Source organism: Falco punctatus (assembly GCF_963210335.1).
Source record: "Falco punctatus genome assembly, chromosome: 13".
NCBI lineage: Eukaryota > Metazoa > Chordata > Aves > Falconiformes > Falconidae > Falco > Falco punctatus.
Window position 1 is genome coordinate 14321016 of NC_137593.1, and position 25901 is coordinate 14346916.

Genomic DNA, 25901 nt, shown 5'->3' on the forward strand with positions numbered 1-25901 from the left:
TTGAAGTATCTGATATATTAACAACTACTAATGAAACCTGAGAGTTGATATGGTGTGTGTGATTTGTCCTGGCCACTGCAAAAGATTAGTATTTTGAGTTTGGCGTAAGCACACTGCAGAGCTGAAGTCTGTTACTGTATTACAGTAATAAGAATTAAATAGTATAAGGTCAAGTTAATGTTTATGTAGTGGTTATTTCTTGAGGATTTCAATGGGTTTTGGCTAGGAATTGAGGTGGAGGCTGCCATGGGTTTGAGGGAGTCCCTAAGGACACCTGAGCTTTACACGTCTGATCTGTGGTCTCACAGATTTCTTTCACATCATTTACAGAAGGTAGGTGAGATTTGACAGGCACTAAAGTCAGCAACACTTAATTTCAACAGAAGCAGCATTACCCTAACATTTAAATGATGAAAGGTTTATTGACTAGATTAAGAATATTTATTGAACTGTGCTGAGAATGACATAATTGAAAAGCTCTGTGCATATTCTCTAAATCCCCTCAGGGTAATTAAAAGCACTCATGCTGTTGCTGACTTCTCTTTGCCTTGAATTAGCAGCAACCTTTACAGCTATGCTTGCCACAGCAGTGCCCAAATGTGCTCCTTGGAGGGAAGGAGCCCAGCAGGGACACCCATTACATCCTGCCTCCCCAAACCCACCCGACATCTCTTGCTGTTTGCTGCCGCTCCATATCCTATGCCACTGCCTCCCTCCTGACTAGACCTTTGGGCAGTACATCCACATGGGAGGATCTTGCTGAATGAAATCCTTCCTTACCGGCTCCCCTCGGCAGGGATGATGCCCCACAGGTCCAGTCCATCTTCTGTCAGCGTGCCTGTCTAAATTTGAATAAATATCTAGTTACCCTGCTGTTGCCCACCCCTTCTTCCCGCACATCCCCAGAGGCCCTTCCTCGGCTCCCACAGACGATTTTTTCCCTGGGCTTAGATCAGGGTAGGTGGGATGAAGAAAAAAAAAAAAACAACATATATATCCCATGTTCCTAGCAGCCCTCAGCATCTTCCAGTGGCCCAGGAAGCGCCTTACTTTGTCAAAGCAAACAAGATTGATCTGCCCGCAGATATTAATCCTCTGTGGGCTGATGCAGAAAATCTTCTTTTTCTTCAGCCTCCTTTGGGCATAAACAGTGCCTGCTGTCAAGGCAGCAGGGATGGCGGGAGGCACAGCCACAGTAAGGAGGAGGAGGGCCATAGCCACCACCTCTGCCACCGGCTTCTGCAAACAGAAAGAGCAACAGGAGCGATGAGGTGGGAAAAGCTTTCCTGCCCCACTACCACCGCTCCTGGGGGGTTGGACCCTCCTGCCCAGGAGCAATGCACCCCAAGCTCTGCCCATGGGGATGGCAGATTGATTCTGCTTGCTTCTCTCCATCTCTTCCCCACCCCACGCACACCCCTACCAATTTCTGGGCACCTGAAAACTGAAATACAGAAGTGAACAATATTCCAAGCATCTCACGTGACCAAGGCTCAGAGCTGGCACCTGCAGCGTGGCGGGCAGCCCTTGTACTCACGTTGTGGGACACGAACACACACACGGTGTAGATGAATCCAAACATGCCAACGACAGAGAGGCCTATGATGAACTTGAAGGCATCTCTGTAGAGTCTGAAGTTTACTGGCTTGGGGTAGAGGATGGCTCTCACCAGCTCACCTTTAGCTGTGTTGAACCCTGTGCAAAGACACGCACCATACCTTGCCTGTATGGCATTGCAGCGGCGTACTGCGACAGTGCCGCTCGGGAACAGGCAGCATCGCACACGCCTTGGCCATCAGGTGGCAACAAGCACTGCGCAGGGACAGCAGACCTGCCCTGGACTTGAACCACCAAGAGAAACCAGCTCTGGTACCAGCCTCTGGGGCTGCCACTGTCCCTCCACTGGTTAGTGAACAGTAAGAGAAATACCAGTCTGCAGCACAACGGCTCTCACTGGCCCTCCGCCCGTCGGCTTCGTCTGTATCACTTCTGTCCCGCAGAAGAGGATGTGTCTCCGATAGTCTTCCATGCTGTGGGTTTTCCAGGGCATTGGACTCTCCGTGAAGGGCAAAGCGGTTTTAGTAACTGGAATGCTTTCACCTAAGAACAACAGTGTGCAGCTTCACTTTAAGGGGATTTAAAAGTCAATCAGATTCTGCATACTAGAAAGTGGCAGCACCCTGTAGGTGCTCAAGCTTGCCTGAGTAATTAGTTTGCTGATATACTTACACACGTGGATTTATGGTGACAGTCATTATATTTTTAGTTTCAGAGTACATCAAATGGTTTCTCTGAGCACCTTGTATCAAGAAGCTTGCATCAGATTTTGACCCTGAGCTGAGTTCATGCCTCGATGTTTAGGTATAACACTGACCCCTGTGCTCATACATTGCCTACTTGAACAGAACTGCTGCAAAGTCAGAATCCAAAAACTCAGAAAATATATATGCAGTGTATTTGAGTATTTTCACCTCCTACTCCTGACAGTATATTAATCCTACTGGGTTTTAATGCGGGTAAGAAATGCATATTAGACAATGGCAGTGTTCAAAACCCCAAGACAACTGTGAATTATTCAAGCCACAGTTTTTCCACCTCTTGCTGCAAACTATTTTAATAGTAAAAAATTTGCTGTCAGAACAGAGACATCCCCCTGACAGAGAACCTGCACAGGGCTTTAGCATTTTAAACTCCAGTGCTACACCTGTGAGCATCCCTTCATTCACAATGCAGCTTCCATCAATCAGGACCGCATCACATGGTAGAGCAAGCTTTTTTCCATCTAAAAGAAACATGTCTCCAGGGACTAAGCAACAAGATTCCAGCTCTTTCCAACCTGTAGAACAATACAAAACCAAACTTTACTTGTGCACAAGTTCTGGGCAATGAAAAAAAAATCTCAGGGTACACACAATGTCACTAAACTACACTGCATGATTTAAGGGCAGTGCTTCTTAGAAGTTAATACTGGCTGAAAAGCAACAATGCAAAGGTCAGCCCTTGTCTAAACGTCTCTCTCCAAGTGTGTGTCTTCAGTTTCATTTACTTAGTGTCCCTAAAACACCCTGACCAAGAAAACCTAACCAAGGCCTTTACATCCCACATCACCCTAGCAATTGCCCATCTCAACAACTTTGGGAGGCAAAAATAGCTACAACCCCTATTTTATGGGTAAGGAATTGAGACTCAGGAAAGAAAGCACATACCTCAGGGGGAGCCATATATCTAGACTCCTTGAAAATCGCTCACAAGGTACTTGACAAGATTGTGAAAGTAGCCTATTGCAGAGCAGGGAAGCAGGTCTCAGAAGGGCAGAGTTGTTATCTAGTAGCTTGTTTGTGAAATTAAATTTTCCGAGCTGTTCTCAACTCTTAACACAAATTACTAGGTTCACCTGTATCTTACAGATGCTGCAGATACAGATGATAACGTTACAGATGCATCATTACCTCACCACATAGGCTGTACCCATACTTCTCACTGCCCTGCCTGCCTCACCTCCCTCTGCCCCATTCTCCCTGCAGCTTGCCTTTCACGTTTCAGCAGTAGAAACCAACAGGAGCTGTGCAACTCCAGATACATTTCAACATGTTAGTTAATTATACAGGCTGGTGAAGAGAATGAGACGCAGATGACTCACCTTCGCTCTTGGTGCAGACTGTAACCTGGACTTTGTTATGCTCCTCAACGAGCTCATGCAGCTTGGTAGACTGCTGTTGGTGGGAAAGTAATTGCGATGTTGAAACACCAATACTCAAGTGAAGCAGTAGGTTACTATTCAGTGATCATGCTAAGATCACAGAAACTGAACTCTGCTGAGTTATGCAGGGGAGGTTTCGCATTTCTTGTTAGAAGTCAGGATGTGAGATCATTGAGTTAACCTAGAACAAGCTGCCATGGGAACATGGACCTAATTTTCATTTTGCTTCTTATTCATGCTGCTTATCTCCCTCGACCTTCAAGAGGCTATTCCTGCTTCATGTCGGAGAGAGCAGTCTTAGCTGCAACACTGCTATCTGCAGTCCCTTAGCAGAGGGTTTCTTTGTACTCAACAGTTTTATCCTTGGGAGGTTATCAACAGGGCAACCAAGCTGTAAAGGCTGTCATTGCAAAACTGCCATTGCAAGAAGAAAAACAGGAATTCTGATTTAGTTGGGTGTCTGCACTTTGCCAGTTTTTGCAATCTAACTCAGACAATTACATATCCTGAGATAACGATGAAGTCAACTGTCATTGCAAGGCCATTAGAGAGAATGCCTTATCTTGATTTAGAAGTCGCAATTGCAAATCCCCAAACACCGATTTCTTCATTATCATTGTTCATGTGAAGATGTCAGGATGGTTTGAAGAATATCCAGAAGCCCCAAGCATTGTAATTCGTCCTGCCAAAATTGTCAGCCACACAATAAAACCAGCCTTGCCAAAGAAAGCTGAATGGACCATCTCTCTTCTTCATGCTCTGCAATACCACGCTGGACACCAACACTTCAAGCACAAAGGTGCGCTCAAAGAGATGCGAGTGCTTGTTCAACATGGGAGCACTACTCATCCTACAGATATTACTCAGAGATACAAAAATGCAATGCGCAGCCAACACACCTGTGCTGGCAAAAGCCTCAGCTATTCACAAAGCCCTCGCTGGGAACACTGCGAGACTGATAAAAGCATGCCCTTGGCAGGGCAGCAGGTGAGCCTCATCAGCACAGCTCACCAGTGCGCACATACTGCCCAAAGTCACACGAGTCCAAAGGCCTTGGACCCACGCAGGGAACGTGCTGTGCACCTCCACCAGCCTAGGGAAAAGCAGAGCTGGTTCAAATAAAAGCCAGCTCCTGGAAGCGCAAAGTATTGCCTCCTCCTGGGCAGCACTTCACAGAGAAGTTTGCTATGCCACCTTCTCAACGAACTTTTCAAAGGGCTGAATCTTCCTTCCTTCCTCAAAATTCAGTGCTGGAACAATGACTTTAGCAGTGATTTTTGAGGCAATGTGAGCTGCGCCTGGCTCTGAAGCAACACATGAGCATGAAGGACCCAGAGCTGCCATCCCTTCACCCCTGCAACTACCTCTAATTACGTCACACTGTCTGCAGGAACCGTAATTCTCAGTGCTGTCCTCTAACTTTTACACTTTTCCTGAGGATTAACAAAACGTTTACCAGGGCTCAGGAATCCCCAGTTAATTTTTACTTTTGAATCTTAACAATACAGAGGAACGTAATACCCAATATCCAGACCCAAGAGACTAAAACGTTGCCCGCCAGCCTCCTGTTCCTGTCGCTTTTCCACATCTATACTTTCATTCACTCACACAGTTTCTCCTTTTTCCCTATGATATTCTTTCTCCATATGATTTTTGCCTTCCCTGTGTATTTAAAGTGGGTTCAGAAATCAAGAAAATGTTTTCCAGATTCCCAGGAAAGGTGTTCTGCAATTCCAGAAGGAAGCACCAGGAACCTCACCTGGCTGCATGAGGATACCCAATGGCAGGCAACTGTTGTGTGCAAGGCTCAGCTCAATCTATTTGCCTCTGCAGTAGAGACTAATGGTTTCAGGTTTATCACAGGTGAGTGCTTCAGGTCAAAAAGTGAATGAGCTGAGACTATTAGAAACTTCTTCCAAGCAGCTGTATCCATGACAGAAGTGTTGATCAGATTTGAGAAATAAAAAGTTGTGTTTCTTTTTGCTCTTAAGATCTGTTACTTAGCAAACCTTAAGAGGAGCGAGTCCTCCTGAAATTTCAGTAGGAGCCAGACTCGCAGACAAAGGCCATCTTCATAAAGTCTTACAAACCCCCGGTGTCAGACTTCAATCTTCTTTAATTCTTGGGAAGTTCAATACCCTCAGGTATGACCCTTCTAACTCTTCTATAGCAATAAATATGTAGTAATACAGCAGAATACATAGCAATAAAAATATCCAGAAAGAGCATATAAATAGCTACTTGTGTCTGTGATAAATAAAATTGCTAGCAGAGTGCAGGATGGGGAGCAGGCAGGCTGTGCCGCAGACTCACCTGCGTGAGGTTGTACACAGTTAAGCCAACAGAAATGATCGACAGGATTATGATGGCCACTGAATATTCAATGTAGCCTTGGCTCAGCCACAGCGTAAGGGTGAAGGCTTGGAACACGTAGAAGGGGTTTAAAATCTGCAAATGCAAATGTAATGCATGTCAGGGGATGGACATAAGACGTCAGGAGAGACTGAGTGTGGGAAAAGGTGAGAACATTTCATTACAGTGCCCAGGACTCTTAAACACCAATTTAAAGGGTTGATTTGGCATCCCAAGACAACATTCTTTCACGGTTATTTTAGAGAATTAGTCTACTCCAGCTCTGAACTTACCAGCTTACACATAGTGGGGTTTGTAATTAAAAGCTGTTGCTAACCAGTTACTATGCAGCAGCAACTATGCAGGCAACTTAAAGTCAGACTTAAGGGACTTTAAGTTGGTTGGTTTCCCACAGTAGCCATATAACAAAGGTGACCTTAACATTTCTGATTCCAAGTCATTGCTACACAGGAAACACAAAATGTGTGTGGGGTGGAAAGACTGAATTACTGAAAAAGTCTTTAATACTTTGTGATTCAAGAAAGTCACTGTGAATCCGATATTTATTTGGAAGAAGAAAAATGGTAAAGAACAACTAATGGTCTGTGGGTCCATCAGTAAACAGTCTTAAATTACAGCTAGAATGAAGGCTTGATTTCCTCATACTTCCATACTTCTAGCTACTCTACCTTGCATCAGCCATACAACGCCAGTCATCACTCACCCTAATGCATTATGCTAAAACAGGCCACCAGCCCCACTGAAGTCTGAGAATGTAATTTTGGGTACTATCTAAGAACAAAACAATTAGATGAAGGTTTTCAGAGACTTGCCCATCACTTGGCTTGTCTGAAGGGGTGACAGACTTTTCTGTAGAAGTAGTATAACTAAAATAGGCACCAAAAAAGCTCTCTGCATAAAGATTGGAACTGAAATGAATTATTCATCTGACAAATTTGGTCCCTCAATGAAAATTTAATACTTTATTTGACATTCACTAGGACAAAGAGACAGACACTAAATCAGGGTGCTAGCCTTCGGACACAGAAGCTGTATCTGGACCAAAATATCACAAGCTTATGAGGACCAGTCTGCCTCCAGGCACCACCATTAATATTTCAAACATGAAGCTTCAGCCTTGGATGGAAGTGCAAAGTTCAAATTAAATAAACTTCTACAGTGCTACACTGGAGTTCTCTTCAAAACCATCTCCAGAGGGCACTGCAAGGTTGGTAACATCAAATCCAACCAATTTCAGGTGCCCTGGAGCTTTTCATGTACTTTGCAAGGTTTCAGACAAACTCCACTTAAAGTTCAGACACATACTAGCTTGGAGTCCCAGCATTCGTAGCTGTTTTCCATTTTAAGGACATTCACGTAGCATCCGTAGTCCACTAAAGTGAACACAGATGACATGACAGGATCCTGTATGCAAAGCCTCTGCTTACAGGTTGGCAAAAATACATGTCCAGCATTTCTATATGCAAACTCAGCAAGTAACCATCCATAAACATGTCTGTTATCCACAAAATGTGTTGGTTTTGTCCTGTATAGAGGAAGAACAGTCTTGCAGTGTGCCCTTATTCAAGCAGGAAAGAAACCTGTCTTGTGTTTATGTCATAGGAGAAAAGGAAGTTACTGGGCAAATAAAGCAATTAAAAAATAGGAATTCTGCAAACATTTTCCTCCATTCTAAAGCACACTTGCAATTTACACTGCTGTTGAGGCCACAAGCAAGCCCAGCAGCAGCATTTCTCTAATGCTTTTTACTACCTTTGGACTACTAAACCAAGGCTGTTAAAGAGGAACAATTGTGCCTTACTCATACCAATAAAATTTCACTGAGGATCATTATCAAGAGCCCACATGAAAGGCCATAGCTGCTGATGTGGCTGTGGTCAGTCCTAGCAGCTGGGGAAAGCATGTCACTGCCCAGTCACGAGGCAAGATGTGCCAGCTCACGGGAGATGTTCAGTCAGGAGTATGGGCCTACAGCAGAGACAGAGGACATCAGTCTGCCATGCCACTGCTCTCCAGTCCAAGAAGGGACACAGTTATCACAAGGGTAACATTTAGCTGTTATAAGTACGTAGCACCAAGCATCCTCTTAGCTTCCTATTTTTCTCTGCAACCTTCTAATAGCCAAATAGGAGGTTCGCTAACTTTCCTCCATGGCTTATGCCTATGAAGCATCAATTGCCCGATCCCAGAGTGTCCAGATGAAGCCTTCAAAAAACTCCACACCCATCCCACCAAGTGCAAGTCTGACTTACTGACCTCTTTAAAAAGTAACTTCCAAATAGGACGAATTTCAACTTCGATGGCATTAGGTCCACACACCAGCTGCCTGTAGGAAGGTAGAGAAGAGTTCCCCATGTTATAGCTTAGTCATGTAAGGTAAAGCTTCATGTGGAAAACCGTACCCCAAAAAATTAACACTTGTCTAAACGTTTAAGTCCTGAGGCACCATATGGCTGAGCAGAACAAATAGATCTGTCAGGAAGCTATTGGACCTGAGAGGACTTCACACAGAAGCAGAATTTTAGTGTTTGCTTTTAAGGAGATGGCAAAGGAAGCCTGTTACACCTTGCTGTGCCCTTAACGGAACTGGTGCTGTTTTCCCCACACTCACCCTGGCACCACTCAGAACAGAGAAAGCTCTACAAAGTGTGAGGGATAACCATTCTGCACCTTTCCCAATGTCACCCGTGCAGTCTGCACTGACTTACTACCGAGATGACTAGCAAGAAGCTCACATGAATTTGAAAGTGAGATTAAATAGGTCACACTGTCATAATTAACTCATGTCTACTCCTATGCAGACCGTACCTGATCGCCTGTTCTTCCCTTGTCAGGCCAGCACCAAACTTGTGGTGTATGCTGTGACACGTGCTGCTGTCTTCTAATGATCTAGAACGAGAGGAAAAAGTTCAGGCAAGGGAGTCCTCTACTGCAAAGGGGTTTATAACAGGCTGCTGGCACTCACCCAACTTTCTTGAACTCTTTTACAGAAAAGTCCCAAATATAACGGATTTTCTGCACCTGGATACACCTCATCTGCAAGACCAAATAGCAAAAATGGCTTTTGACATTCAAGGGAAAACCACCTCACTGCCAGAGAAATGCTTCCCTATGTTTTAGGGGAAAGCTTGAGCTCATGTAAACAGGATTTGCAGGAAGATGCTGACAGAGCACCCTTGGGAGCCTCCAGGTGCCTTGACTCATATTTTCATCCACTGTGTCCCAGCCATCTTTCTTCTCCATTTTATAGATGACTTACCTTTAGCTGTGGCTTCATTACAGCTCTGTTTAAGACCGAATCTTTATCAGCTACAAAAGGACCACCTGAATTACTACCAACAGGTAGTACCAATGTGGACAAATCAATCCAGGTCACTTTCTTCCAGGTGTATCTCTGAAACTCATCCTAGAGAAACAGAGCACAGTTCAGTAACAAATTGAAAATGTTGCCTGTGATAGTTTCCCGATTCTGGGAAGTGCATATGAGATTCCCAGAGAACTATGGTACTGTAGCATCTTTTCAATCACAGCAAATGTAAGTCTGTAGTAACAGGGATGCTGGTATCAGTGTTTTAGTACTAATCAGTACAGCACTTTGAAGGCATTCTCTCACAATTATCTCCATTAGCTTTGATTCATGCTGCAGAGCAGTATCTGTGAAGATGAAACTAAACCACAAGGTATGTTTCTACCAGATGCATATTTAGCCTATGCAATCAGACTAGAGCCACTTGGAAGTAAAAGCCTTCTGAAATACCTCTGGTGTGGACATTGAGTCCTCAGCACTAGGTGCTTTGCTCTACAGAACTCCTATAATGCTGTGTTACTTGTCATACATCCATAGCCAAAGGCAACTCAGCTGTACTGCTACAAGTGCACTCAGACTGAATTGTCCTTTAATCAGTTTAGTCTAATGTAACTAGTTACAATGAGCAATAGATTACTCATTTAGTGGTTTGAGTGCATTTATTTTAGGAATATCATTGCAACGTTGAGCATTAATTGCCTTAAGCATTTGCTCTGCTAGAATTGGGTTGGGTTTTAATTTACATTTATTGAGTCTTAGAATATAACCAATGCCTGAAATCTAGCTCTCTCCAATCCATCTCCGCAGCATTCTCCAATAACTTTAAAACAGAAAGGCTACGAACAGCTACAGCTCCTGAAGATGATCCCTCCACTGAAGCCAGGTTGGCTGCACCCCGTGCACAAAAAGGAAGGGAAGAGGCAGAGCTCTTTTACGGAACATGCTGCTGGCAGAGGGCAGCTGCTGGAGCCCATGGGCGGGCGGCAGCGATGCCTGAAGCCTGCTAGGTGCCCAGCCGCCAGGCAGAGCAGCCGCACTCTTGTTAGTGTAAATGTGCTGCTTTACGTGGTATTTCAGACTCCGTGGAAATAAAAACAATTGGTCTTCTGAAGCTTAGCTCATCCCTTCTGCTCCACTTACAAAAGTGGAAAGTATTATTAACCTGCTACACCCTGCAGACAGCGGGCTAGGAGGGTTCACCTACTGTTGTCCTGAGCAGAACCACGTCTGCTTCTTCCAGGCTGCAGCGGATGCAGTTTGCCCACACATCCCACTCTGGCTTCCAGTAAAACAGCAGCAGCAGTGCCCCACAGGACAAGATGTATCCAGCAACGCACAAGGCCTTTCGGCTGCTTTCAGTTTTGTAACCAAATATCTCCTGTACAGCAAAGAGAAAGCGTTCTTTGTTAACAAGTTTGACTTTGGAGATTGTTCATCTGGAAGCCCAAGCTTACTGAAAAGGAAGGGTGGTGACTGAAGCCACTATGACGGCTAAAAATCATTTTTGGAAATGAGAGTTTTCTGGTTCATATGACGTAGTTAAGAATACAGCAGAGCTGCTGAAAGGAGGATGCTGCTGGGCTACTGCCAGCAGAAGAGTGTTCTCCTATCAGCTCTCCCAGGATTAACAAAGAATTAACTCCAGTGTGGAGGTTTTGCCACCAAGACTGTAGCTGCCCCTTATGGTACCAGCCTGCCTGCAGTGCCAGCACCACACCGCCCTGCCTGCCACCCAGGTGGGCATCTCCATGTGACCTTAGTGCTGACTGCTGCGACCTACCTTGCAGCAGAGACCCAGAATGTGCCTCAGGGAAAGAAAACTGTGAAGCCCCAGGCAGCTCCTCCCAGGTACCAGCTACCGTACCTACTGGTGTGTTAGCTTCCACCACGTACATCTTATCTTGAAAGCAAATATGGAAGGGCTCTTTTTGCTCTGTACACTCTCTTCCTCCAACTTATTCCCCAGATCATCTGTCATCTTCCTTTCTTGCCCTTTCGTTTTGATAACCCATCTGTTCAGTTATGCTCCACTGTATGTGAAGGAGATTGTTTGGTCCACAGCTTTAGGTTTTTTTTCTTGAGAATAATTTTAGATTTTTGTACCCTTTGGTTTTCTCCAAACCTGCCCACAGGGCTAACAATAAATTTAATGCCTGTAGTGTAACTAGATCCTTCCTTTTACACTGTGGGGGCTTTCCCAGCCCTCTCAGCACCCTGCAGGGCATGTGACTCACAGCTGGTGACTCACAACACCCAGGGATGCCAACATCCCTTTGGACATGTCATCCACATCCAGCATGGCCACAGCTCCCACAGCACTGAGACAGCAGCCATGGATGGACAGGACAACAGCCTGGCCCTGCAGTGACGCACCTCCCATCACCAGCCATTGATTGTCCCTTTGCTTCCCCACAGGCACCAAGGTGGGAACTTGGCAAACCCCACCAAGGGGCTCTCTTTGTGCCATCCATGCTATGGCAGGTTTCTCTGGGAAAAGAATTTTGGTTTAAGGCTGAAATGAAAACTTAGGGAAAAAAATTAATTTGTTGTTGTTGTTGCATCCACTGCTGAGAAAAAAAAAAAAAAAAAAAAAAAACCAAAACACCAAACCAACAAAAAAGCAAATAATTGCTTTCCACCAGGTGTCTTCATTCCTGCTGCAGTGATCCATTTGTTTCCCTGTACAGGGAGGGCACTTCCCAGCCACCTCTTGGCTTTCTCCCCCACTCCACAAAGCCCAGCTCCAGACAATCCCTGTGACTTCACCCTAGGACTGATGATGAGGGCAGGAGAGTACCGGTGCTCAGGAGCAGTCAGGGGCAGCAGCAGCATTGCAAGGGAGCAACTGTGGTGCTGCCCTGCCTGTGCCTGGCCCATGCCCTGGGCAACCTGGGCACGCTGCTGGCCCACGTCCAGCTGGCTGTCAGCCACCACCCCCAGGGCCTTTTCCACCAAGCTATTTTTCCACAGTAGCTTGCCAACTAAAGCACACAATGTGGTGGGATAGTGTAACCTATTGACATGGGTTATGTAGCTGAGAGGAGGAGGAGGAAATTGCATTTTAAATTATAAAAATGAGGAAGTCCCACATCTGAAATATGCATGAGAAATGGCAGAAGGATGACCGCTGCTTTACAGGAACACATTTGCAACAAAGCAGAAGATTTGCAGGGGGCTTGTACAAACAATTGTACTGGTTCAACTTCAAATACTGTTTTCAAGTGATATAAAGGCAGCAGAGTAAGCACCTACTGAGGTTTAAGAGAACAATTAACTACATTTATCTGAACTCTGATCACAATCAACAAACTAAGCTGAAATCAATGCAGCTCAACTGAAATAAAGATAATCACGCAGTCCTTAAACCAGGTTTGTGAAATCAATTTCAGAACAGCTCTATAGCTTTTAGATGGGCAGCCCTGCTGTATACAAAATATCATTTCTTCAGGGGCTACAGAAGTTTACATCTACAGCTGCCAATTGTATTTTCAGAGTGGGAGGACAAACAATAGTGTCCACAACTAAGGACAGTCAAGGAGATTTTAGTTTTCTTGCCTTTTCATAGCAGGATTTTTATAAATACTCTCCAAATACAGGCCTGGAAAATAAGGAACTTGTTATGGGGGTGGCTGGAATGGCAGGAGGCGCATGGGACCACAACTCATCCATGAGCCCTCAGGGACTGAAGAGGGCCAAATCTGCAGCCAGAAGCTGAGGGAACGCTGGGAACAGCTGTAGCATTTAGGGCTGGATAAGTGCAAGACCAGGAGTTGCCCAGTGAGAGCATCTGGAGATTTCTAGCATGCACCAAACACGGGCTGTTGCCAGCAAGGGCTGCTCTAGCGCACAGCTGTGTGCTAAACACAGCCACTGAGGAACCCAAAAATGCATTAGACATGATGGAATATAATCGATAGACATAGGCTATACATGTCAAAGGCATGGGTTAAATAAGTGGAGTGTTGCTGTAAGCTCTTGGCACGGGCGTGCTGGCAAGGTGCCCCTTCCCAGAGGCTGCGGGACCCCAGCACAACCAGGTCATGCCAGGTCCTCACCATTGTGCCAGCATGGAGCCAGGCAGGAGCTCATGTCCCACGGGGCAGAGAGGTGGCCTTGGCTGGTAGGGTCAGGCCCCACGCAGCTGCAGCACATGGCCGATCAACAGCTCACCCCTCACAGCGAGGTGCGCAGGCAGCCGGTGCTGGTGGGCAGCCTGTTCCCAGAGGATACACACTGGGCACCCACACAGTACTGAGAAAGCACTGCAGGGCAGAGCTAAGGGGGATACTGGAAGAACTTTACCAGTGCATTTAATTGTAAAATGCTGATACCAGAGGAATTTCATCAGTGTGCTTAATTATAAAATATTGAAACATATGTATCCTTGACTTTAGCCGAGCTGTACAACACTGCATTGTGTTAACTGTAGGCTCCTGCAGCTTAACTTACTAGTAGATAAGAACCAGTCCGAAACCAGGGCACGAGCCAAGAGTGTTGAAATAGGGCCAGGAGAAGAGCAGGTCACAAAAATAACAAGAAGAAGGAAAGGAAGATAACAAGAAAAGAGGATGAAGAAAGGATAAAGATGTCCCAAACGACCTCCAGATGACCCCCAACTCATTAGACCACACATGCATGGCAAGTATGTAGGATAAGTAGTTCTTGGAATGGTAATAAATATGCTAATGATTTCTGAGAAATGCCATAAATATGTATAGATCAGCCATATAAAGACAAACAGAGAACAAAGTCAGCATGCATTGCATGTTAGGCAGAACTCATCCCCTGTGCAGCTGGTACTGAAAATAAAGAATGTTTGCTTTCTAAAACTCAAAAATGAGTGTTAGAGAGTTTTGCCTCTGATTTTTTGGTAACAAGGGAACCCACATCCACAGCTGATGTGCTACACTGAGCCTGTCAGCTGTAAGAGAGTTTTCCAAGGAGTACAGTACCTGGAGCCAAGGCCACTTCAGCAAACAAGGAGCCACAGGGAGATGCGTTGTAAGAGCCAGCGCTCAGCCGACACAGCCAGCCTTGCACAAGGCAGGTCGTGCCAGCAGCACCCAGGGCAGAGCCAGGGCCCTTCTCTGCCGGCTGGGTTGCAGCCACAGGCTGGATGGGCAAGAGAGGTGTCTCCTGGAAGTGGGTGCAGCTTACCCGGGGTGCACAGGCTCCCAGCTAAGAGGCTGCTTGTGGCAACAGCCGCAATCCATGCATCCAGGCCCTCCATCCTCATCAGGCAGTTGGCAGCCCCATTGCTTCTTATGCAAGTAGAGGCAGGCACCAAGGGCCGCATCCACACACCAGCTAGTGACACCCTGGAGAACACCATCTGTAGCGATCAGCATGACACAGATGATCCCTAGCTGACTCCTTACCTGTCTCCCACAGCAGATATCTCATTTTGCGCTGGATCCAGGCTGCTACAACTGGCCTGAGCTCTCTAGTCTAAAACAAGCTTACACGAGCAGCAGTCAAATCCTAGCAGGAATTTACTGAATGCAACCAGCAAAACTGAAGCCCCACCGCTGTTAGTAGCCCTGCAAGCAATCATGACACAGAGCTGCAGGTGTGCTTTGCAGGGCAGGACGTCTCCCACTTGTGCATGCCCTGAGCACCTGCATTCCCATGATGGAGGCACTTACTCAGACCCCAAGGCTGGGCAAACAGTGACACTGGAGATGCTGGGAAATAGCTGCTATCAGCCTATGCTTGCAGGGGGTGGAGACTCCTGTCCTGGGGGAACATTCTGCTGTGCTTCCAGTGCACGCAGCACATACATATCTCTAGCAAATATAGAAATGACAGGGCTGTATTTTATACACCTGTGCAGAGGCATCTACTTCTGTGCCCACTCTGTGCACCGGAAACATCTGGATTCCAGTTTTCCCTTGCACAGAAAGCTGGAGGGGAAAGTCTTACTCCCAGTCTCACCAGACTCCGTGTAATCACTCCATGTCAGCAGGGAGAGGAAGAGTTTCCAACTCATTGTATTTGCAAAGTACTCACTGCAGCACTTCCAGGCTGCTGCACATAATAAATAATCAATCATAATCAAAGACAGAAAGTAGATTCAATTAACATTAGTAAAAACCCTTGTAAGGACAGAGCAACAACATAAAAGCTGTTGTCAAAGACTGAGAGAGAAGGGATTCCTGCCATGAGAGTTGCAGTAGACTTTGGTCATCTGCCCAGTCTTCCCAGATCTGGTAAGCAACAAAGTCCCTTACATTTCAGGAGAAGTGATTTAATCACTGCTTCAGACAATTGTCCGGGATAAAACTAATTTGTAAGCACATTCCCTACGACTTGTTTTCTGATGCATGATGGGAAGTGTAAGTAAGGGAAAGTGTACCCATTAGTAGAGATCCTCACAATCAGGATGGAAAAGACAATGGAACAGACAGTGGGGAAAGGGACATTGCTCCTTAGACAGATGACTTCTGGTGGGCAAAGAGGTCTCTTCCATATTTCTTCACCAAGGCTACGCTGAAGAGTAGCCCAAATGGGGAGTTCAAGGTGAAGAAGAAGCAGAGGCATATATAGAATGGGCACATGAGTAAAGAGGTGCACAAAGAAACCAAAACCCAGCATGGTGCCCCACTCCTTACCAGCTCATTTTCCTCATCCTTGTTGAGGAGCACACAGTGATCCTTCCAAAGCTTCTCCTCCATCTGACCACGTTGGTTTCAGTCCTGGATGCCCTGTCTGTGGGCTCAAGCAATGTTGAACGCAGTTACCGGCTTAAGTTCAGGCCGGTGTTAAAGTCACTTTCACCGTGGTCCTGTCTGCTGCCTTTGAAAGTCTCACAGCACACAGGCTTTTTATTAGGCTCCCAGGGGAGGGAGGAATATCCACCCTCGTGCGTAAAGCCCTTAAATTCCCAGCTTATGTAAGATGCATTTCTCTGTCTCCTGGCTGTGCTGCGTTCGCTGGGGTGGGGTGGGATGGGGCAGAGCTCCAGCAGTGAGGGAAGAAGTCCTGTGCCGGGGGGATGGCTCTGCGCAGGGCTCAGAGGGAGATCGAGGCACAGAGCAAGGAGGAGGGTGGGAGAGTGCCACAGCCCCGCACAGAACTGACCCCAGAGCAGCACCCCAGCACTGGGAACCACCTCCAGCATGTCAGAAAGAAGCATCTGCTGTAGGGAGATCGCAGTGTTCAGGCCTGGGCTTGGTTTCAGTGCAGTGGAGGTACATGCTGGAGCAGTGTTTTTCAGGTATGGATCTAGCCTAAGCTTCCCCACTAGCACAGAGCATCCCCTCAAACACACACTTCGGTTCAAATTCTTCCTGAGTTAGAAGGTAAGAACAACAGGGCTGGATGACTCCTCTGGAGGAGCCCAGCTGGGCAACACAGGACCCCTGAACAGTGTGCAGCATGAATCCCTGTGAGGCAGGGAGAGGTAGGGGCTCCAACCTGTCACCCTGGCAGGGACAGCAGGGACAGGCAGGCTGGGGAGCCCCACTGTGCATCTTCCAGTCTCTCGTGTCCCAGCTACTTTTTAGGCATTAACCTGAAATTGCTCTGTCTTCCCCCCATTCTCCTTCTGTCGAAGTCTGAAATCAACCACTTATCCAGGCAGGAAAAATATTCTGTGTTATTGTCCTGGAATAAAGTACATGTTTGTGTGAATGGAGGCGATGGCTCTGAGCTTGCTCTCACCTTTTTTGACTCAGCCACAGGGAAGCAATTCTTTATTACTGATGAGACATGGGGATTTAAACTCGATAAAGAGACACAGCCTTTGCATGCAACATATTTCCCTACTGATGACAAAACAGGAATTCTTCCAAATTCCCCTTCCCCCAGGTGGGAGGGAGAATGATGCCCAGGGACTGCAGTGCAGCAGGTCTTAAGAGACCCCTAAATCTCCCTCAGTCTGCAGCTCCATCCTGGAAACAGCCCCAAGAACTGAGAGAAGCACCTTTCACTAGGCAGACTCTGAAGGAAATAAAAGCACTTATCCATGTTTCTTCTCTTTGAAACAGAGCAAGGAGAGGCCAGGCTGTCTGGGATGATGAAACAGCAATTGTCATACCAGAGGCTGGCTCTGCATAGTCCAACCAGATCCATCTTTAAGGGGTTCTGCCAGCCGCAGTTGTGTCCATAAAACAGCAAACAAGGACCAAACACTGAAGAATCATGAAAAATCAGGGTGGTGGTGAAAAATAAATCTCATTTCTTTTAAAGCATTGCCATTTTGAACTGCCTAAAGCCTGCATTAAACCAGATTTCAACATAAGTAAACAGTCCCCCTCTGCCTCTCCCTTTCCCCTGAGAGGGCATGGGGGGGCTCACCCACCAGGCTGCTCTGTGCATCAGTCACTCTCATGCAGCTCCCCGGACATGACACGCTTGCAGTCATTCCACTCCCCAGTTTTCAGAAGCAGGGCCCATTTCTAGGGGTCTTGTATGTCACCCTTACAGGAAGTCCAGCCGTGTCCTTTGCAGACATTCTTGTGGCAAAAGGCTTATACACAAAGAGATAAAGTAATTAGATGATTGCTTACTAGCAGCCAACACCTCCTCTAACTCTCTACGGGAAGGAAACTCAAGAGAGGTATCATTAGCTGGGCGGTGTTACTAGTTCTCCCTATTTTGACCATCCAGGGTGAGGTGCATTTCATTTACAGGAGTATGACCTGCGGTCTCTGGACCGAGTCCCAGCAGTTCCCCTGCATGGGTCAGCCGGGTGCCCACCACCACGCCCGCAGCTGCGCTTGCAAAATGTTCCCCACGCTGGGCAGGACACCTCCAGCCCCAGCCCACCAGGCTGTAGAGCTGGCATCTGGAAAGGCAAAAAAGAGGGGGATCACAGGCCAGTCAACCCAACCTGAATACACAGAGAGATGTGAAAGAAAAATTTTAAGCGGTCAGTTTGTAAGTACCTAGGGGATAATAAAGTGATAAGAAGCAACTAACATGCATCTGTCACAGGAAGATCCTATCAAACTGACCTCATTTCCTCCCTGACAGGGAGATGCTCCAGGGAACAAGAGAGAAGCAGCTAATGTGGCACATTTAGGCTTTTGACAGCTCCCCATGAGATACGAAGATACTGAGAGATAGAATTCTTTTATGATGGGCTGAAAGGTTGAACCCTAAGTTCTACGTGTCCTCATGTTGTTCCCTGAATTGCACGCTTGCCTGACCTCACATCAACCCAGTCACTGGGGCAGAAAGACTGGTTGGGTCGACGGCTGCCTGTCCTGCTTGGGGCCTTGGGCTCAAGGCATAGGCTGGCAGGTCTACATTCCTGCTCTCCAGTCTATATCGAGAGGATGGGATGCTTCTGTACAACTTGTGCTCTGAAAGGCTGTAAAGGTTTAACAGGAACGATGACAGAGCGTTGTGAGAGGCAGCCTGAGGCTCCTGTGTTAAGTCAGCAGTGAGTGGGCAGTGAGCCCTGTGTAAAAGTGATCACAAGCAGGAGCGGAGTGGCAGGCTGGAGGTTCGTGCAAGGTACAGAAGGCAGCTGGTGGTGCCGAGGGGTGCAGTTCCTGTGACTTCTGCAGAGCCCTGCTGCTTTGCTGCAATAAGCAGTCCTGCTCGGAGTAGCTGCTGGACACTGGCTGGCATGTGCGTGGTGATTGCATGCAGTAGTAAAACCCTGTTTGTTGAAGAATGGCTGAGGGAGCATTACAGGTTTTCAAGGCTGGAGCTATAGACTCAAGATTTACCTGGGCTTCGGTGGGTGTGAGAGAGAGGAGTAAGATGTAAATGAAAGGTGCCTCTTCTTATCTGAACCTCTTCCCAGGTCCAAAAAAACTTCTTTCAGCACCTCTCAAGTAACATGTATGTTCAGGAGAAAGAGATTGTTATGCTCTCCTGATGTCCTCTTCCTCTCCAGCCTCACTGTTCTTGCAATAGGATGCTCTTTTTGCCTGGAGCGATCTATCATGTGGCTAGGTGAAAGGCCAGGACAATTACACAGTGAAGTGGGACGTTTGCATTCCACTCTGTCTGCTAATCATCTAGAAAGTACCAAAGAGATTTATTAATTAGATTTAAACAGGACACAGGAATGGATGTTTCTTGACTCCCTTTTATCTATAGAGACCTATACCAAGTAATCAAAGCTATGTCAGTGACAAGCACTTCCAGTGGTCACCGGTCACAAGGGACAGTGTGAAAACAAGGCACTACAGAGCAGGGACAGCTATGCTTTGTATTTCAGACACACGGGACATTTAATGACTTTCTTAGAATAAGAATCATGTCCCCACTGTTGACAGCCAACCAGGAAGAAAATTTACACAGCCTGGCTTGGCTGACAGTGTGTTGAGCGTTGCCTTCCCTTGTATGCATTTGGCAATTAACCCATGGTGTGCTGAACCATCAGGCAGCGCAGCATGACCCTCCTGGCTCGGGGCTGCGTACCATCTGCCCACAAACTACACAAAAGCCGTGGAGGGGTTAAGCACTTTCTGGTGGGGAATATTAGTGCAAAATGCTCCAGGACTACTTTTCCAACATGAAGACTTTAAGAGGCCATAAGATGGAGTAACGAGTCCTTTAAATTCAGCTGCTGGCACCAGACACCCACAATACATGATAACTGAATTCTCTGTTCCCTTTCCTTGAACTGGGTGGTCCAGGTACCAGCTGTTTGTGCTTTCCTTTCCCAGTTGATCCTTGGCAGGTACTCTTGTCTCTGCAGCCTCCTCTGTAATTCTCCTGAAGAAGTGTGTTGTGCATCAAGCTCCTTAGACAAAAGGTGCTACAAGAGCGGAAAAAGCTCACAAATGATGTATCTTGTAAAAGGTTCTGGCTTGTTAGCATCGTTGTACACCTACGGCTGTTATTGGTGAGGGTCTGCATTTGTTCCTCTTTTGTTGTGCATGCTGCCAAGCAGGCTGAGCTCTAGAGTACTGATGAATAGACAAAAACCATGATGAGTGTATCAAGATAAACAAGTAATAAATAAATGGGACAGAAATAAAAGTGATTTTCTTTTTTCATTAACAGGGACAAGTGTATTTCACAAGGAAAATCAAATTTTGAAATTTGCTGTTCAGAGTGGCTGCCTGGCTCGGTGAATTGGCTGTGCTCCAGGGAGTCTGCCCCTTTGATTTAGCTGTAGAAAGCTAACCAGGATGGACAGCATCTGCTGGCAAAGATCACTGGGTGTCTTTCCAACCGGTGTCCACCGCTAGTCACAAAAGGAGAAAGTAAGCCTGGACCCTCAGTCCCCTGGGGGATTCTTCAGCTGTTTGAACAGCTTGGACTGCAGACAGGGACTGTGGAAGCCACAGCCAGGGCTGTCAATCTGTCTCTGCCCTTATGCAGCCTCAGAATTTGCAAAACACCCCTACAACACCTCTACAAAACAACTCTTTTCATTAAGCAGTTCAATTTTATTTCTGTTTCTGTTACAAGCTGGGAATGCCAAGCAGCAAGTTCAATGGCTCAGGCAGAACGGAGCACCTACATTTACCTGCCCCTCTCGCATGCACAGCAAGTGAGGATGGGTAAAGGGAGCGCGGCAGGTGCCTGCTGGACAGACTGCAGAGAGCAAGCTGCTTGTTGCCATCCTGATTTCCAGAAGTAAAAGATCCTTTCAAACCAGAGAGAACCCTCAAAATGCAAAACACAGGCACGAGTCCTAAACACACTTGAAGCTTTTACTTTTGCTTATTCCTCATCCTGACTCTAATTACATTCCCAGTCCAAGTTTGAGGGGACCAACCCAGCACCAGGATGTGGACTGGGACCTCTGATGTTCCACCTGAGGTGAGGGAGCAGAACACAGGGACTTTAATGTGTGCGTATGAGCTGGTTTCTGCAGCAAGGATGTGTCTAACATCACTCATCTCCTGATGGCCACCAAGTTATGCTATATAAGCAGTTCAGTACAGCTGGGAAACACTGCACAGGTCTGCTGATTGAACTGTGGCTGATGCCACTGAGGGAAGATAATAAAATGAGTCCCAGTACGGCTGGAGATACTGGCCTTGCATAGGAAGATGGAACACAAGACTGACACCTTAAATAGTGGCAAAGGTTAAATATCATGTAGCATGTGGATTCTATTTCTTGGAGGTAAGGCTGTATTTCAGCAGCAGGCAAACAGGTCTTTATCTTGTTGACCCTACAGGTGCCGCAGGTTTGCCACGAGTTGGTACTGCTGTACTGTCAACTGTGACATTAACTACCCGCCTAGTCTGCAGTGCTGCTGCAATTGCCAGTTTATCACATGCAGCAACATATTTGTGTGCAGGAATTCTTAAAGAGGACAGTGAATTTTGTCTCCAAGGAAAAAGTTACTGTATCTCAGAGGATGAATGGAGGAACTCCACCAGCCTGTTCTTTGATGTCTCCTTAAGCTGCAAGAAGCACCTAGACTTTACTTTCCAATGGATTTTGCTGCAAACTAGGAACTCATGCTAACTTTGGAGACACTTTTATGAATAAATGTGAACCACTTCTGGTTTGTGTCAAGTTGTGTGGCTTTGTGGCAGATATTTACCATTAGGTAAACTACAGTAGGTAGGAAAGTATTGACTCCATTTGTTTATGTTTAACCTGCCTAAAATGCAGAAAAAATTGCTGTGAGCCGAATGTTTTATGGAAGTTGAGTATTTTTGCTTTGGGTTTGTTTTTTTTCTTTTTAGAAAAAAATAGTTATTTTTTAGACCAAGCTAAATTCTTTTCAAACACTGTGCTGGTACAGACATGTTGATTCAAAACAATCTGTGATTTCTTCTGATTTGCTCTTGGTTTTCCGGAGCTACTTTTTACTCTAAAAGACCAAAGGAATCTTTACTGTGACTCCCAACTTGCCTGATTCTCTGGGTTTCTTCAGCAGTGCAGGAGTGCTTTAGTGTCAAATAGTGGGAACATACTTTTCCCAGCACTGTAGTGCTCTCAAAGGGCTTCTCAGCCTCACCCAGGAAAAGCATGGGCAAGCTTCAGCTGTGAAAAACAAACTGTGCAGTCAGTTCAGAGTGTCACTCTTGGTCTGAAGCCTCCTTGACTGGTATGTTGTTGGTTTATGTAGCTGGAGACTGAGATTGCAAAATACAGCAAGCAGGAAGTCTGCCTCGCATCACAGGGCTAAGAGAATATGTGCTGGCAGCGGATTTTTTTGAGCAGGTAAAACTTGCAGAAATGTGCAGTGCTGTTGGATTTACATACAGCAGAAGCAACACAGCAGTGAGTCACCATCAAAGGGTAACAGGTGAGGGATATGAGCTGATGAGTTGACACATGGTGTGTAGTCTATGCAATTACGGTTGGAAAAGAGAGTTAAACCTCAGATGGTTCAACTTAACAGCATGCCATGGAATTTAATAAAAATATTCTGAGACCTAGCTGGCTTCCTGTCTTTTAATTCAGGCCTTAGCTCCTTGGGGGTAGTAACCTCTTCAATGCCTGCTTCTTTTGGCACTGGTAAACTAGGAGCTGATGCCAGGCCACAGCCCAGCTGTGCAGCATCTGCTCTAGTAGAGCAAGTTCACACCACAGGGGTGTCCTTGTAGACCCACAGGATGAGATTGTAATTTGCAATTATCATGTGTTTCATTCTACTTTTAAAAATTGTATATCCTGAACAAATACCTTTCTCAACAAAAAGAACAGTTAAACAATGAAATCATTCTGCTCTGTAGTTCTGAAGATTTTTTCACCCAGAAAATGCAGGAACCACATTTTAAACTGAGAAGAGGGCAAACACGCTGCCTGGTAGCAGTGAGCTAGCAATAGAGCTCTACACTATTCCCATTGTGGAAAGACCATAATGGTGGTGGGAGTGGATGCTTCTAAAAGGCTTTGGCTATTTGCAGCTCCTTCCAGGTCCAGAAAGCCAAGTATTGCCAGAAGGGGGAAAAACCCCACCACCAGACACCAGGTAGCATTATCTGAAACCCCGGGAACTATAGGAATCCCAGGACCCGCCTATGTTCAGCAGCCTCTATCAGGAGTAAGGTCTCCTTGTTTTCTCAAAGGGCATCTCCCCAGAAGAGCGCTGATACCTCAGTTAGCTACTTTTCTTCTGGAGGAACCACATGCAGTTCAAGAGAGGGATGCAGCAACGGGGTGTTTCAACCATGAATGCTTTGTCAATATTCAGCAAATTTTTCCATTTACAGCTGGCAGCCATTAATACATGGGCAAGAGGACAGGAGAAACACTGTTGTGGCTTTATGTTACTGCAGCCAGCTTTTCTGCTTCCAGTTAAATCAAAAATAAGCCAGAGACGGTTAGTCTTAGAATGGGGAGCAGTGATGGGTTGGTCCTTGCTCTTTTCTTACGTCTCTGAGATAGTCCTTCTACAACCAACTGCAGCTGTCCTGAACATGTGTCCTCTGCAATTTCCTTCAGAATACATCCTCATTGCTGTCAAATGTTGGATTGCTATGGCCACCCATATTTCCCTCTACTGATATTGCCACAGAATCTGAGAAGAAGGTTTCATTCAGAGGTGGCCAGGCTGAGTCCTGTTCTAACACTCGCTGTAGCCTCTTGTAATGGCTCTTTGAGTGGTACCGGAAGGTCTTTTTCAGAAGCAGCCATAAAGCTCTGTTCTCGATGACCGCTTCCTGTAAACACAAGACCAAAAGGAAGATACTGGAGAACCTGGACCGCACTTTTCCCTTTTCATCCACAGGACACACACAGGGCAAGTAGTGGAGACCCAGATTGCCCACCCTGTCCTGCTCTTCCACATCCCTTCAATAACCTTTTACTGACCACTTCTCACAGCAGCTCCACCAGCAGTCATCCACTAGAAAATTGGGACAAGCTCCTCCTGACAGTTTTCAGGATCTGAGTAGAAACCCCAAAACTTCCCGTATTTCACTAGCCTGGGGCAGGGTCTGATACATCCCTCTCACCAGAGGAAAGAAAAGGTGGTTGGGCCTTGCATTCCCTTATATCTGATCATTCATATGTGGGCCTCTGAGGAAAGACAGTAAGGGCGAGGCAGCAGCAATGGCTTGTGTTTTACTAGATATTCCCAGGCGGGGCTGAGGAGGAGGAAGAAAGAGTGAGACCCAATGATTTCACCTTTCCAGTTAGTGCTGACAGACATTCAATGAAGCATGCTCACCTCAACAAGGAAGGACACAGCAAGTGTGACTGCAAGCATTACCACCATGGAGATCCGCCACGTGGTAGGGGTGCAAACAAGCTGGGGAAAAAAGCAGGAGAAGCTGTTCAACAGCATGTGTACACACCAGATACCCGTGGGAGCTTGTGTCATAGAATCATAAAATTATTTAAGTTGGAAAAAACCCTTAAGGTAATCAAGTCCAACCATAAACCTAACACTGCCAACTCCACCACTAAACCATGTCCCTGAGCACTATAGTTATCATTATGTTATTGACATAAGTCTACATGTCTTTTAAGTATCTCCAGGGATGGTCACTCAACCACTTTCTTGGGCAGCCTGTTCCAGTGCTTGATAACCCTATCAGTGAAGAAAATTTTCCTGATATCCAATCTAAACCTCCCCTGGTACAACATGAAGCCATTTCCTCTTGTCCTATCACTTGTTAGCTGGGAAAAGAGACTGACACTCACCTCGCTACAACCCCCTTTCAGGTAGTTGTAGAGAGCAATAAGGTCTCCCCTCGGCCTCCTTTTCCCCAGACTAAACAACCCCAGTTCCCTCAGTTGCTCCTCACAGGACTTGTTCTCTAGTCCTTTCACCAGCTTCATGTCATCAAAAGCCAGAATCCTGCACTGGCTGTTCACTGCTGATGAGCCAACACTGCTACTTGAGTAATTGATAAAGGCACTTTACAACTTACAATGCAGGAAAGAAAACCATACTCCAGCACTCCAGCAGGAAATCTAAATATTTCCTTTCTTTCTAGTATGGGCAATAATTTGAAGTCTGAATATTTCAGCTCCAAACCCAGCTCCAGCTTCCCACAGTTAGCAGCACTGGCCTTCTGGCTATAGCCCAGACTTATTTTGGAGATGCAGCTCAGATCCAGAATTTGGATCAGCAGTTTCTCCAGGGCTAGGCTACTGCAGTTTCTTATTGCCACTCCCTCCTTTTCTCATCCCAGCAAATCCAGTGTACTCCAACCAGAGAGCCTGGGAGTTGTGCAGTTCTTCCCAAAAGCATTTTAGCCCCTCATAGCTGCAGTGCTGGCAATGTCCTGTGTCACCACAGCCCACGACAGGACTAAGACTTGCTTTAAAGTGCCATCTCGTGGCAGATTCTTTCGCTGGGTCCACCCACTGAGCTGCTGCTCTGGGAAGTTACACCTTGAGGCAGCTTTAGTCAGGCTGCTTGTCATCTGACATCCAGGTCCATTCCCCTTGTCTACCTTTCTTTCTGTGTTTCATTATTTCCGTTTCTAAATCCACGTACTAACTGTCACACCAACATACAGGACTGGAAGCAGTAGCATGTTTAGTACTTGGTTTAAAGCTGCCACGCTTCATCGTTCTGATTAAAGATGTACTGAAAAAACAACAATCTGTTGCTTTGGGGTTTTTGTTCCTGTGACACCTACTACAAGGCTGTGAGGGTGTCACACTGAAGGAGGTTAACATTTCCCAGCC

At 46.3% G+C, this 25901-nt stretch overlaps 2 protein-coding genes across 13 annotated transcripts in view; both read right to left on the bottom strand.

The window, feature by feature from the left end:
- Positions 1-16365, bottom strand: part of ATP13A5 (ATPase 13A5) — a 34930-nt gene extending 18565 nt beyond the window's left edge. For 2 of the 7 annotated variants that reach the window (XR_013931857.1, XM_080410591.1), the window contains exons 1-13: positions 15992-16105; positions 10585-10758; positions 9333-9479; positions 9039-9109; positions 8882-8962; positions 8330-8399; positions 6014-6148; positions 3641-3713; positions 2705-2836; positions 1930-2100; positions 1538-1695; positions 1051-1239; positions 781-842 (exon numbers count right to left, since the gene is read on the bottom strand). Coding sequence is in view for 6 of the 7 variants with exons in the window: in XM_080410591.1 (XP_080266717.1) it covers positions 781-842; positions 1051-1239; positions 1538-1695; positions 1930-2100; positions 2705-2836; positions 3641-3713; positions 6014-6148; positions 8330-8399; positions 8882-8962; positions 9039-9109; positions 9333-9479; positions 10585-10758; positions 15992-16054 (1526 nt within the window). In the remaining variant the exon portion in view is untranslated. Of the gene's footprint in view, positions 1-780; positions 843-1050; positions 1240-1537; positions 1696-1929; positions 2101-2704; positions 2837-3640; positions 3714-6013; positions 6149-8329; positions 8400-8881; positions 8963-9038; positions 9110-9332; positions 9480-10584; positions 10759-15991 lie in introns of all 7 variants that reach the window. The other 5 variants (XM_080410589.1, XM_080410590.1, XM_080410587.1 and 2 more) reach the window with 4 other exon arrangements.
- Positions 16366-17773: 1408 nt separating this feature from the next.
- The window catches only part of LOC308072950 (putative cation-transporting ATPase 13A4), a 50541-nt gene continuing 42413 nt past the window's right edge, over positions 17774-25901 (bottom strand). For 4 of the 6 annotated variants that reach the window (XM_080410586.1, XM_080410581.1, XM_080410584.1 and 1 more), the window contains 3 exons: positions 24430-24510; positions 18012-18168; positions 17774-17850 (listed from right to left, as the gene is read on the bottom strand). In XM_080410586.1, coding sequence (XP_080266712.1) covers positions 17780-17850; positions 18012-18168; positions 24430-24510 — 309 coding nt within the window. In that variant the 3' untranslated portion in view covers positions 17774-17779. Of the gene's footprint in view, positions 17851-18011; positions 18169-21961; positions 23921-24429; positions 24511-25901 lie in introns of those variants that run through there. The other 2 variants (XM_080410583.1, XM_080410585.1) reach the window with 1 other exon arrangement.